At 31.6% G+C, this 15752-nt stretch overlaps 1 protein-coding gene across 1 annotated transcript in view; it reads left to right on the top strand.

Moving 5' to 3' along the window:
- The window catches only part of Ir84a (Ionotropic receptor 84a), an 81558-nt gene that overhangs the window by 24451 nt on the left and 41355 nt on the right, over positions 1-15752 (top strand). The window contains exon 7 of the mRNA XM_065509826.1: positions 1310-1663. Within this exon, the coding sequence (XP_065365898.1) occupies positions 1310-1663 (354 nt within the window). The remainder of the gene's footprint in view (positions 1-1309; positions 1664-15752) is intronic.

The following is a 15752-nucleotide window of genomic DNA, read 5'->3' as shown; positions in this document are numbered from 1 at the left end:
TACACAAAAGTTCAAAACAAAAAGCTTTTTTTTTTTAAATAATAAAAAAAAAATAAAAAAATTTGTTTTATGGTACGAAATTTAAAATAATAGTCAACTTTATGGACTTAAAATCGACTTTAAGGTTTTTGTAGTTAGGCTGTATAAGTTTCCATTTGGAGATTATGTCGTCACTGGATTCGGTGGTCTTCTCTGCCTGGATCTTCACTTCCTTCACTGCCTGGATCTTCATCTGCATCAGAACAAATTCGCAATCAAACACAATTACACTTTCTTTTATATTTTGGTTTTTAAACCATTTATTTGCATTACTATTACCCTTTATTATTTATTAAAATATTTAAAATTTTGAATGTAAATAAAACAAGTAAGAAAGTATGGTCGGTCAAGCCCGACCATATAATACCCTACACCAAGTAAATGAGTAAAAATATTTGTCTTTTAAAATATCAATAATTTATATTTTTGAGTGATTTTTCGAAGGGGCCTTATTAGGTCGTGTGATTTATGTTATATGAAAGTTATTTATATTGAATTTTGTGTGTATACCAACATTTTTAAGTGATTTATGCACGTTAAAGTGATTTTCGGAAGCGGGTCTATATGGGATCTATGACTAATTATGGACCGATCGTATCAAAATTTGGTGACATGAATTTTGTATATATAAAACTTATTTGGAGCGAAATTTGTGTAGAAACATAGATAAATTAAACATTTATTACCGATAAAGTCCAATTTCGAGGGGACATTTGTATGGGGGCTAGGTGAAATAATGGACCGATTTTTATAAGTGCGTTTTAATGGGTATAATTAAAACGCACTTATAAAAAGCAACTCACGTTAAAATGCGTCGTGAATATTTTAACAACATTGCGTTGTCGATTCGTACCCGTTTGTTTACAAATTTTAAACGTACGGTGTTGAAAAAAAGTGACACCGTATGGTGTCAAAATGACACCAACCGTTGTCGATTTTGCAACGTCGTTTTTCCCTCAGTGTAGTCCCCATGTATGGCCTACTTCCGAAAATTACTTTAACGAAAAGAACTCTTAATTTTGGTATCCAGAAAAACTTGAACACAATAAGTCTAATATAGAAATAAATCACGTGACCACATTTCATGGTGAGCGGTCCATAATTGGTTAAAGCCCACATCCAAAAATCAGTCTCGAAAAAAATTATTGAAATTTACTTAGAATATTGATTTGTTCATACTCAGTGTAGGGTATTATTGGATCGGACTTGAACAACTATACTTGCTTACTTGCTTTCATTATTTTTTTTTTTATTTTTTCTTTCTTTCCAGCCTTTTTAACCGAATCCGAATTTTGTGATCTGCAAGAAGTAAATTTCCATCAATCCTTTACATTTGCCTCCGGTGTGGGCATACGAAAATCATCGCCCTATTATGAGTTTATAACACTGTCCCTAGCAATGTTTCAAGAGGCTGCCTTACTGCCCTACAATGACAAAAAATGGGAAGTGAATAAAATCGATTGTTCAACCATAAAAAGTGATGAGGTTGAAGTTGATTTAGAACATTTTGCACCAGCTTTGGTATTTCTATTGCTTGCCATACTAATCAGTGCAACGGCTTTAATTATCGAAATTATTTACAAAAAGTATACAATGAGAACAAATTTATATATTGCCTATGAGTGTAAATGAGGTTATTCATGTAATTTGAATATGAAAATTTGTAGCTAAAATTAAGTGTATTGTTTGCAATTTATTGAGCAAAATGAAATCAATTAATAGCATTGATTGTTAGCATACAACCACTTGAAAATAAATGGATAAAAAAAATATAAATTTATACGGAGTTTGTTATTTGGGTTTTATTTAAATGAACATAAATATATTATTATATTTCTGTATAAAATAAATAAAACACAGTGGTCAAAAAGTGATCAAAATTTGAACGTTTTTAAAAATATTTAGGAATAATGAAGTCTCAAGCTTAGTAAATTAGTGCCAAGAAAAAATTTAAACAAAATTATTAATTCGGAACATAGTGTTGTTTAATGAGCCACTGTGCTTTGGCATACTTTTCACAAATATTCCCATAATGCACAAATGAGATGGAAATCGTAAACGCCAAACAGGAAATATGGCAAAATATACCAACCAACACACCAACACTGAGAACTTCCACTCACACATCCAAAAAAAAAAAACCAACACTTAAACTCAATAATTTTGAGAAACAAGGCAGCCAAAAAAAGGCAGCAGCACAATAAAACAACAAAAGTTAAATGAAAAAGTTTAATGACGACTACTCATTTCGAAGAAAGGAACAAAAAAAATTATTGAAATACAAAAGCCAACACAAAAACCCTTAAATAAATACAAGGAAAAATATATACAACAAAGGTTGTAATTATAATTATAATGTTGAAGAGTCAAGTAGAAAATAATAAAACAAACAAAAAAAGAGAAAAAAATGGAGTAAGATGAAATGGAATACATGCCACACAGCACAATAACCCACAACAATGAAATGAGATCTTTAATAAAGAAACAAAAAAAAAAACATACCAAACGGAAGTTGAATTTAAACAAAAAAAATACCATTTTGTATTCATTATTCATTAATTGTTATTAAGAGCCACTATTTACAACTATTACAAATGTCTGGAATTGAAATTTCATTCAAACGAGGGTCTCTTGTTAAAATTGATGGGAAATATTTAGAAAGGAATTGAGATCTAGATAAATAAATACAGATACAAAAATATATTTAAACTGCAAATCAAACAGCTAGTGAAAAATACAAAGGATATTCAAGTAAACGATTTGAATTAAATAGAAAACATAGGTTTTTTATGGACCAGCAGATCGGTCAAATCGCCTTTACGGATTTGCTGACCAATTTTTCCATGAACATTTTGCATAAATGTAGCCTAATATTTTTGATCCAGCTTTGAACTATATCTTTAAATGCTTGGCTGTTTGTGGGCTTGTTTGTATAGATCTTTGGGTCCACATAGACCGATAAAAAGAAATACAATGATTTAACACAATCTAATGTCCCAAAACGACCAGAAAATATCTCCAGTACTTGATTTGTTTCACTGAGTGTGTGACATGACAAAAAGTTTAGTTGGAGCATATTTCTTCTTAATACTTACGCTCGATATCGAGACATGGTAAGAGAGTTCTTTCTGCCAAAATTGTATGGCATTGATGTGGACCTGCATATGGTCCACATCAATGCCATACAAGTATTAAGAAGAAATATGCTCCAATGAGGACTACAGCCCAAACTCGTAACAACCAGGGTCAATTTTGTTTCTCAAAAACCAAATCATACTAAAATGTTGTATAGGATGAAACTCTAAACAATATTTTTAAGGGCCTCATTCTATAAAACGAAGCGTTCAGAAACGTAAGCAATTTGTATGAAGAATACTAATAAAAATGTTTGAAACTTGAATATTTTCCATACAAAATTTGTTTAACGTTTGCGTTGCGTTTTGTAAAATGAGGCCATAAATATTTTCAAACAATGAAACCTGGTTGATTTTTCATGCAATAATTGATTTTACCAAACCTAAACTGTCAGCTGTAAAGGCATTTTTGGACTGCACAAATGATAGCAAATTAAAATATCCAAATGCTTAAAGCGTTTCAAAATCATCGAATGTGGTAACAAGAAAGCCCTAGTATTACTTAAAACTGCATCCGAGGAGATGGCGAATTCTGACCCAATGCGAGAAAATAAATCGTTTTTCGTACGACGGTGAGAGCCTCTTCACACCCTGGATAATGAAGCAACACTAATGTTTATAAGGCGTCATAATGAGGCAATTGGCACATACGATTGGTCAAACATTTGGGGTAAGGGAAATCATGGCAGATTTTCTGTTAAATTAATATGAAAATACGCTTTCCAAGTTGCAGGATCTATTAAAATGGGGGTTCTCAAATCCAAATATGTAGATTAATAAATTTAATTTTTAGTGAGGAGAAAATTGCATGTCCATGCCTTTTTAGTATTTTATTGGTGTTGCTTGGAATCAGGGCAGATTTCGAAAAATAGAGGGAGGTAAATATTCTTAAAACTTGAAATATAAACCACACTACAGCAAAGGATAACTGGAAATACTGGTTGATGATACTATCAGGGATACCCTCTCCCCTGATAACTTCTGATGGCATTTCATGGTGTTACCGGTAATTACTCTTGACATAAATATAGTATATTATGAGGTCTTTCTTAGGTAAGGAATACATCCTTATCCTTATCTTGAAAGTTGTAACAAGAGGCACACTGAGCCTGAAAATTCAGTAGTCTGAGGACATTGCACAGTGGTATGAGTAAAAAAAAGAGGGAAATAAATCTGTAACTTCTAAACCCTTAGTCCGATTTGAATGAAATTGCACATGCGCAAAGGGGAAGTATTGTCGAGTTTAAGTTTTGAATCTGGACCTCATAGAATCTTGTCATTGAGCACTACATAAAACCTCGGGCAATGAACAGACGAGTTTCTATCGCCATGATTTCCAAACCTCAGACCAGTTTCAAGACGACAACATAAAATGAATTTCTGCTAAGTCTTCCGTATTAGTCACAGTACCATCGTTAAAAAGATAAGCAGGTCAGTCTTGGGGCAATGAACTGACTATATAGTTACATATATTAATCATCTAAGTACGTGGGTAGAATTACATTAGTTAATTCTATCAACTATAAGTTCGAAATATTTTTTTCGATTGCTTTGATACACTGACCCAACTTACACAACAGCTCTTCGAGTGAGTAAGATACAAACAGGTTGTCCTTGGAAGTAATTGTTGCACAAAGAGCAATTTGGAAGTGGTATCGAATTTTATGGACGAATGGATGTTGGAAGAGATGGATCTCAGATGGTCTACTACTATCACTTGAAGAATATGCTTCGGCCCTCTCTGGCAAAAAAAATTTAATCTAATCAAATATGTGAGAAGTATCGGTTGATTCTTCTGTGAACCACAGGATTTACAAAGTCGTGCGGATTAGAAATGTCTAAGGTTATCAGAATAAATGAAGTATGGCAACTGGTATTTTTAATTGGATGTCATTAGCAAAGCTAGATAGATGATGGAATTTATAACTTTCATACAAAATAAAAAAATATTAGCTTGGAGATGAGTTTCTAGATAGAAGTTAATCAAAAAGAAATTTATATAACTGTTTTCTATAAAAATTAAGAAAACATCAAAAGTCGAAACACAAATTCAAAAATTTGCTAATTTCTTAATGCCATAATTTGTAATTAAATAACACAAACAAATACATACATAGATATGTATATTTAGAAAATCAAACAAAACTGTCATAACATCAAACAACATTGCCAACAAAAAACAACATAACTAATGATGATTATACTGCATAAAATGCAATTAAGTTGAATTAAGAACAAAAATAATACCGACAACTTTAAAAATATTGTTGGAAAAACACATTTACAAATAAAATTGAAACGCAAACACAGGCAGCAGACACAATGATTGTATGCAAATGTAGGTGTCTGGTTATAAAAAGGACAAAGGTATGTGTATGTATGCTTTTATGAATACTGGCATTAAAAAATTTTACATTTAAATTGATAATATAAATTTTAATTAATAAAACAGCAATAAACTATGATATTGTTAATATTTATATACAACTGAATGAAATATACATAAACTCTCAACCACACTTACATATAGACACATATGTGCAAAAACACAATTTTGTTGAAATTTCAGTTTGGATTTTGTGAATTTTTCAAGTGGTTGTGAAAATTCTTGCACTCCATACTTTCATGGGTTCCTCCATCTATAATATTTTATAGACAAAAAACTGAATTCACACAATAAATCTATCTTTTATATTTAGGGCAGTGGATGTGCCTTGCATATGTCCTAAACGAAGTATAATTATATCAGTTGGTAAAAAAAACTAAAAACATTGATTTCCTTTCTGACACAAAATGTTGCCTATATATTTTGTACCATTTATTAAATAATGTGTTGCATTTTCAACGATCACAATAGAACAAAAATCATTACCATTTATGCAATTTTCTTTTATGTGGCTTTTAAATATTACAAAACTATACTTTTTGCTACATGTTTCACCCTCAATTTTATCGAGGGTAGCATATATTCAGGGTTTTAGGGTAAAATTATTAGAAAAGAACACGACCAAACTACATTTTTTTCAGAAAAGAACACAAAAAAAGGTAAAAGGCAGAATAAATGCATCGTTTATGTCAGAAAAGAAAACACAATAAATGTTGGCTTCAATATTATGCATCCTATAACATTCTACCGGACGATGATTGAGTAATAGCGCATACAACAATACTGGTAATGTTCGGTTAGGTTCCGTAGGCAGCCACTCGTCAATCAGCTCACTTGGGTCCATTCAAAACTGATCCCATTGTGATACCACAGGGGTAAACAGCAGGGAATTTGTAATGCGTACGTTGTATCCGATTTAAGCCAACCAGATCTCCTGATGAACGAGTAGATTCCTCTAACATTCATCTTTAATAGCTCATCCAAGTATGCTGGGAAAGGAATTCAAAGCATACTTTCCCTCAGGTATGTCAGAGCCGGGAAATGACAGAAAAGGTGAGACACAGTCTCCTACTCTTCTTTGTTATGACACATTCTACAGTAGTCGTTGTACCGTAGACCCAGTCTTCTAGCATGTGTCCCAAATATACAGTGTCCTGCAATAAAAGAGACAATAAGCTTATTTGCTCACGACGAAATTCCATAAGTAGTTAACCTAGATGTCGTGAAGACACCCGCTAGTCCGTTAACGGAAGCTTTGCTTGCAGTTAGTATACATATATCACCAGATATAAGATAATATCTCAGTCAATTAGATGCATGTTTAATACCAGTAATTTCCGCCTGGAGAGCAATACAGATTTTATCTCAAAGTTATCAATACATAAACCTCCTCCGACATTATTGCACCTGTTAGCGGACACGGCAAATAGGAAGACAGAACAAAAAAAACAGACAGAAAGAAAAAAACACGACCTGATATTTTGTCTAAATAGGAATAGGTCTAAATAGGAACAAAATTTTATTTACAAAATTATTTACTTACATATATAATACTATTTCTTCTTAGAAACGAACATAAAAATGCAAACATTAAAAACAATGCATTTGGAAAGTCTAATCAGAAAACGTTGTAGTATTAAACTGTGTATTTTATGGAAAGCCATAAAACTACACAATCAAAAAATACAGCATGAATTTTCATGCAACAATCGATGTCATATGTCACAGATAAACTTTAAATTAATAGATTATTTTATAGCTAACAATATAAATATTATATTGTTTAATATCTAAAAATAGCTTCAATATAATTGAACAGCACTCTGTAGAGCAGCTTTGTCATGGGGAAGTGTCCGCGCTGCCATAAATACCTCTTCGGGATTATAATATCGAAAAAAGTTTTTGCCAGCATTCAGTCTCAAAGCCATTTTTATCACCATCATAATATCAACTAGTAACAAGTTTAAAATAGTAATTAGAGGAGGTAGACCTTACAGCGCATTAACCCATTAAAAACCAAGACCATTTAAAATGAAAAATTTTTAAATTCATTGATTTATTTAAACTAAAATACGATCAAGGATCATAAAAAACTTAAAAAATTAAAAAAAAAATTTAGGGAAAGTGTTTTTGGTGCTGTACCCGAATGGGTACAATGGCGTAAAGTGTAAGCTATTTTGATAGTGTGTGAAAATTTTTAAATTTTTAGTTTTTCAACGCTTAACGCAATATCGCATTATTCAGACAATCATATTATTCCAGAAGCCAGTGTAGTTTTGCCATTTTGTCAATAGCATCTAAATTAGTATTATTAGCCAAATTAATAAAACGTTTTATTTCTTTTAATCTGTTCCGTGACATAATTTCGGAAACAATTGGAGTATGAGTATCCTCTCAGATCTGCCAATACATATCCTCTCTTGGCATAGAGCAATATCCACTGTAAAGCAAAATACTCAAGAATATTTTAAAATCTTCTGCGTTGAAGGATAAATTGTGCTTATTAGCTTGCGATGAATAAATGCAAGTCTGCTAAATGGTTAAACTAACAACAAATTCCCATTCAAGTCTGAAATAATATTGAGCTCATTGTCCAAAACAAACATTTTGAGACATTTGTACATCGCATGGTCTTATTGTACAAATATAATTTTTTTTATGATCTTAAGGGCATTATTTTCTGTCAGAACAGCTCAAGTGGAACATCATCGTCGCTATAACTGTCACAAGATACTTCTATTTCACCTGGTACATGCGATCTCTAACAATATCCTCAGCAACACCTTTATCTTCATCCATATTACAATCCGGATCTGATAAAATAATAGCTATCAAAATTGTGGTGCTCATATTTTTCCAAAAAATCAAGTTTTTAAAACATTTGCATTAAAAACTTCAAGTTTTGATGGTCTGAAATTATATTTTAGCATAAGAAAAATCTTTAAAAAAATAATACATATCAAGCCATTGTACCCATACACCGATTTTCCTACACACATAACTTTGTCCAAAAAAAATATTTTTCTTATACATTTTTATAAAATGTACACACAATCACTCTACTTCGCAAAATTATAAGAAAAACTCTGGCTTTCATAAAACTGGGTTTGCTCAACGCAGCTCAATTGTTACTAACCTTGCTAATATTCAAAAATATGATAAAGCATTATAAACACAGGACAAAATATACCTTAACGGTATTATTTTTTTTAAATTTGTATGTGTATTGTTTAAGAACACAGTGTGTTAAATGCAAAATCAAAATAAACGTTGTCAAATTTATCTTATTTATGCATATTTGAATATTGCCTTTTTTTGTTCTCAAGCAGGTACAATGGCTGGGAATAGGTTAATCAATCGCTATAGCCCTTAAGACTCATTCAACTGCCTTCCGCAGCATTATCCAAGGCGTGCCACCACACCAGTTCTCCATAAAAAAAATGGGTTTAACAACTGCTTTGAAGATTCAATTGATACTCTCTGTCATAATACCAAATTAGTACCACTTACCCTTTTACAGGATGGTCATATTCCACAGAAGTGGTAATAGTACACTTCTCAAGTATGTCCATCCCAGATAGGATGGCATCGAGCTTAACATTGATAAAAGCTCCGTCAATATTGAGGAAGGCAATAAATGAATATTCCTTATATGATAGCGACTCTTCAATGTAGCCAACTGACGAATGTAGAGCTGTTTCCACAGATCTGCCGTTGTTGTAGGCAAGTTGGGATTTAGAGATGAGTTCCATCGGAATGGTCATTCTCAGGTATACGTCAAGATTCTGAAATTTTGCAATTTTATTGATGGTAGAGTCATTGAGTCATTATTTGTAAAATTGTGAAAATATAGATTTAAAAAAGGAAGTGTTTTAGCACATATACCTTACATGTAAATTTATTCGTGTATACATTTACAAATATACATACATAAATACTGATTCATTTCCCAGCAGTTACGCAAATAGACAATGTATCCCTTATAGACAGTAAATGTTACTCATATCTGATCACTTTGCTGACAATTAATATATTTTGGATAATTTGACACGTAAATATGTGATCTTTTTAGTGCAGAGAGAAGCCAATTGGTTACTTTATACATCCAGTGTAATCTAGCGTGAAGACAATTGTCACTTATGTGTCTCTAGGTAAACTAGAGTGTAGTTACATTAAACATTAATTCTGTACTACATTTTGTATGTGTAATTCGTACAAACTGGTTTTATACAAATTGTGTTGATATAATTCTCATACAGTTAATTTTCTTTTGGCTTAAGTATACTGACACCCCAACCTAGTGTGAAGTCAATTTTTTCTTTACTTTCTCTAAGTAACCTAGAGTGTAACCATTTTATATATTTATTTTTGTACTGCACAAAAGTAGTTATTTTACCCACCAGAAGTATTATATTGGAGAGTTGTCGGAGGAAGGTTTGTTTAAAAGTAATCGGTTATTGGACTGTCTATGGTATATCTTTTTAATTGACTATATAGTTAAAATAACTAGTTAGTTCTGTAGCTGGTCAAGTAACCAGTTAGGTGACTAGTAAGTTATCTGACTCTAGGTAATTGGTCTGTGAATTCAATGCCTTGACTACTTTGGACCAGCTATCAAACAGGGTCATTGTAATTCAACATGGTCAAGTATGATATGGACAAGTTAAATTAACTAGTCACGTAGCCAGTTAACTACTTAGCTGTCACCCTAAATGATGACAGGAACTGCTGGGTTGGGTATACAAATTTAAAAGAGTTAAATTTGCTATTGAGTAAGTCCGTGTGTTTTTGTTGTATTAATACAACAAAACTCGCATGCATACATTAACAGAAATAAAAAAACACACACACACACACACCAGTATAATTCAACATTATTGTCACACATTTACGAATATAAATTAAATACGTTACATGCCGCAACAGTTCACTTCCGTAGATGTTTGTTCGCCTGTTTGAGAATATATGTACGCGTGTGTATCTCTGTATTTTATATCCATTGTATACAAACGTGCATCCGTTTTTTGTTATACTCTGCTACATACTAAATGTGCATGTAATGAACAGGTTTTTATTACTATACATACAGTTTTAATATATATAATATAATTCGTACCGAAAGAACAATTTATATATTGTACTAACTAGTTAGTATATAATTTAATATATGAGTTGCTCTATGAATAAAGATGTATGTTGGTATGTTTGTTAAATGCAAGCAAGGGCAGTATATATTTTTCATAATACTTTTATTTGGTTATTGGTTAGAGGAATCGGTATTTTCTTATATACATAAATATAACTTGTTTTTATATCTGAAAATTCATATGTAAATATCTCGTATATTTGAAAAACCGAAATGACAATTTAAGATTCTGAAAATCAAATCCTATCTTGCGCATTTCGTCTTTTATCCAATGAAAAAAAAAATTATTAGAAAAAAATATGTATTGAAATATCATTGGATAAAAGACGAATTGCGCAAGATAGGATTTGATTTTAGACCTATGGTTTTTTGGGGAAAATTTCTTAGAATATTCCGTAGAATGCGTTTCTGCTATACGATTTTTCGTGAAAAGAAATCGACCCGCCCTAAAGCATGATATGTATAGGAGTTAATATTTTTTTCAGTGCGTGCAAAAGTTATGGTGATTTAAAGTTGGAAAATTGGATACAATACGAATTGAACCTGAGAGACCTTGAACGATTATTTTGTATGTCTGAAGTGCTGCTTGAACGCTATAATAGAAAATTAGTTTTGCACTTGCGATGAAACATGGAGCCAAAACTGAATCAAAACCAGTCAACCAACCAGCCAAATCGACATCAAAGCCAAATATCCATGGCGCTAAAGTAATTTTCTGTATTTGGTGGGAGCAAAAGGGTCTTCACTATTATGAGCTACTGAAATCTCACCATACCAACCAGTATAGAATGCAACTGATTCGTTGGAAGGGAGCATTGTCCGAAGAACACCAAGAATATGTGGCAGACATAAAACCATAATATTTCATCATGACAACGCTTGGCCACATGTTGGAATACCTGTTATAATTTATTTAGAATGCAGTGATTGAAAAGTTTTGCCTCACCCGGACAGTGCCCCGTCCGACAACTATTTATTTCAATCAATGCAAAACACTCTCTGTGGGATACCGATTCAACCTGCCTTTGGATACATAAGTTGGCAATAGCTATTTATGACAAATTTGGTTTTTCTAGGTCTACTCGTATTTTAGTAGGTCCGATTTTACGCATTATGTTTAGCTTCGACTTTCTTGATATATATATATATGAGTTCCACAATGATATGAATGCTGTGTTCATTCGGCTGGAGATATGAGCTTTGAAAACTCCACTTTTATCCAATATGCTTCGGAACGGTTAATGTTTGCTCATTATTTAAGTTAATTTTCAAGCCAACGTGTGTTGCAGACACTGCATGTCTGAAAAGTTATAAGTAAGTGTGAAAATTATAATCAGCATAGTCAAGGTACTCCAATCTGTCTTGGAGATCCCAAGTGATTTGAAAGTTTAATTTTTTTTCGTGAAGAGTACGACATTTTGAGTTTTCATATAGTCCTTTGATGAGACTTGTTAGCTTGGCAGGTATACTTTTACATTCTAAGTCGTTCCGTGATTTAGAATGTCAAAACCTTTCACAAGGTCTATAAGCATTAGCTTAATAGGTGACCTCCATTCTACAGACTGCTGTATGATCACTCTTAGGCTGTTAATATGATCGCCCCAGGATTTGTGAGCACGAAAACCGGCTTGTTCCTTTCTAAGATCAGGAAGAAGAGAAGTTGAAAGTATTTTATTCATTATTTGTACAATCACCTTGTTGATCATACTCAAAGGCCTAACTTTTACGGGCTGTTAGATCTGGATGGATAGTTCGACTGAAGGGCACATTTTATCTTTATTGTGTGCGATTTATGGTCCAATCGATCTCAAAAATTAATAATGCATCAGAACACACATAATTGTAGTGTCGATAGAACAGCAAAATACAAATTACACGATGCAAAAAAACATACGGTCATGAGAGTATAGGGTAGTAAAACCCTAAACTCAGATTGGCAATTTTGGTGACCAATTGTTTTTATGTGCCTCCAAAAATTTTAAAAATTATGGCCCTCAAAAAAAGTATCATCAGTTTTTGGCCAACAGCTAATTATGACTTGGTGATAACGCTTAACTATATATGGCAATAATAGAGCTAAGAGTCCACCACAGATTTTATTTAAATTTTTTGCCAAAAATTTGTATTTTTTTTTAAAAAAATAAAGGAAGAAACATTTTTTTCACTTTTTTGTAAACATATGTATCAATGCAATCTGAATGTACCTAACTACTCTAATTAGTTTATAAATATTACTTTGTACCTTAAAATTTTTAGTTTTTCACTATTTTTTGAAGCTAAAATAAAAATTGTTTGTGAAAATAGTATCATCAAGTTCACATTTCAATGTTGTGCTGCAATAGCAAATAATGGGCAACTTTGCTAAATATTGTTTAGCAAAAAATTAGAAGTTATCTGTAAGTTATTCTAAAAGAGTGGACTTTCAGCTGTATTATTGCGATGTTTAGTTAAACAAAGACACCATTTTTCCGAATCTTTTGAGACCAATAAAAAAAATTGGTCACCAGAATCGCCAAACTGAGTATAGAGTTTTACTACCCTTTGGTAGTAGAGTCCAACCTTTACTATCATGACCGTGTGTTTTTCCAAAAGCTTTCATTTGTTGCACAGAGGGATGCCAATCCCGAAAATCCCGGGATTTTTCGTAGCCCGATTTCCGCAGTACTCTACAGTATAATTTCAGAGTACTTACAACTTATTTTGTGCAAAATTTTATAAGGATTGCCGCATAATCAATATATTTATGACTACTCAAACAGTACTCCGGGGGACGATTGTATGGAGCTAGGGGAAATCATGGACTATTTTATTTTAATTTAATGCATTAATTTTTGATTTTTTATATTTTTACTTAAATATATTAATGAAATTAATAGTTTTTATTGTTGAATTTGATATTTTTGACATTTAACTAAAATCCCGAAATCCCGAAAAATCCCGGGATTTACATTTCTAAAATCCCGAATCCCGAGATTTGTAAAACCCAGTCCCGTTTGGCATCCCTAGTTGCACACTAGATTATCCAAAACCGAAAACGGGTCAACCGGTTTTTTCATCTTTGTAAACTCCACTGGTTTTGGTTTTATTAACTTTTCGATTTTTTGACAAACCGGTTTTTGTAAGACGGTTAACCGGTTTTAATGAAATATATTTTCTAAAGCTCATTAAAAAAAAAATTAAGAAATAATTGCATAGAGATAAAGCCTTATGAATTCAAAAATGGTCAATTTCCGAAGATTTAGTACACAATTCTTAACGCATTTCCTATTAACTTCCACAATTAAGAATTAATTTAAGGAGGCCTTTTTCATATTAAATAAAAATTTAATATAAACCGGTTAACCGGTTTTTTTAAAAGACACTAAACAAAACCGGTTTTTTCAAAAACACAATTTTTATAGAAAGAAAGAAACCGGTTTTTAAAATTTGACGATTTTTTGGACACTCTATTCCAAACTGTTACTTATAGAATTTAAAACAGTTTATAAAAAAATATCAAAAATTTTAGTTATTTACGACCACTTCCACGTTTATAACAATTTTTGTTACACTAAATTTAAAACAACATCAATATATTTAAAAAAGTTTCTTCATATCTAGTTACTAAATCAATTTTTTCCATAAACTAATAAAAAATATTTTTATGCATGCTTTTATTATTGTATTGCAAACATTTATGCATCCGTTTAACAAAACGCACGTGCACGCAATAATCTCCCACTCCCCCAAAAATATTGTTTCATTTTTTTAAAGACTAATGTAGGGAAAACAAAAATAAAAACGAAAAAAAAGTATATTATACAAGTATATGTAGACATTGGAAGTAGAAAAAATATAAAATATTAAAAAAGAAGTATATTTTTTCCAACCACATTTCTGTTTCCGTTTCCTTACGTGCTGCTGCTGCTGCCGCTGATGATGTTGCTATTGCTACTGGTGCTGTTGCTGTTGCTATAGCTGCTGATGGTGTTGTGGTTAGAACTCATTCATTTATACTCTCAAATACAAATACACATAAACACAAACACATAAGCCTTGGCATGGTTATACATATGTATGGGTAGAGTAGAGTATCATGTGTAAATGTGTAGGTAGTAACCAACCACTACCGCAAGTAACAAGTACTCAATGAAACTTGAATTTTTCTGTGGTTTTCTACGTAAAACTCAATTGTTTGTACTTTAAAAAAATGTGAACAAAAAAAAAGTATAAATGTGGATCTTCTTCACTTAGAATCACATGTGAAGAACAATAAAGTAGTTTACTACTACAGCATTACCACTTATTCACAAACTACTACAATTACAAATACACATAGTATATATGTATGAATGTATAATTACACACACATACTTACTTACCTATATAGTATTTACTATATGCGACATAAGATGTCTAGTATGTTTTTACATCCTTATCCGCCATCACTAATTGCCAGGCATTAAATTGTTTTTTTTTTTCCACATCAACATCATTTTGTAGCAGTTGTGCTCTGCTCTCATTTCTTTCTTTCATTCTATTCTTCAGTTTCATTCATTCCTTTTTTGCATTTGTTCTTCCTTCTATTAATGTAGTTGTATTTATTTTTTTGTTCTCATTTCACTTGTTTTGCAGTTGTTTTGTTTAGAATCGTACTCTATTGCTTTTGTATTATTTTTCACTATTTAAAAATGTTTATGCTGTCCTTAGCTACGTGTTCATTGTCACTACAAAATGTTACTTTAGATTGCAGGTTTATTACATGAAAAACTACTGAGAATTTGCAGCAAAAAAAAACATAGAAACTAAATAGAGGAAACTAAAATGCTATAGAATAGAATGAAAATGAAGCTAATACAATCGTGAGAAAATATAAACTGATTTCATTAAAAATGTATTTAGATTGGAGTTAAGTATATTCTTGTGTTTTTTTCTGAGTGTTATAACTTTAATTCAGAAAATGGCACAAACTTAAAAGGGTTTATAACGAAATTTTAAGCTAACAACGGTCTTGAAAGCAATTCTGTGAAAACAAAGAAGAAAACTGTAAAAACTTTGACATCAGAAG

This window comes from Calliphora vicina, chromosome 1 (genome assembly GCF_958450345.1).
Source record: "Calliphora vicina chromosome 1, idCalVici1.1, whole genome shotgun sequence".
Taxonomy (NCBI): Eukaryota; Metazoa; Arthropoda; class Insecta; order Diptera; family Calliphoridae; genus Calliphora; species Calliphora vicina.
This window is presented reverse-complemented; position numbering and strand designations above follow the sequence as displayed.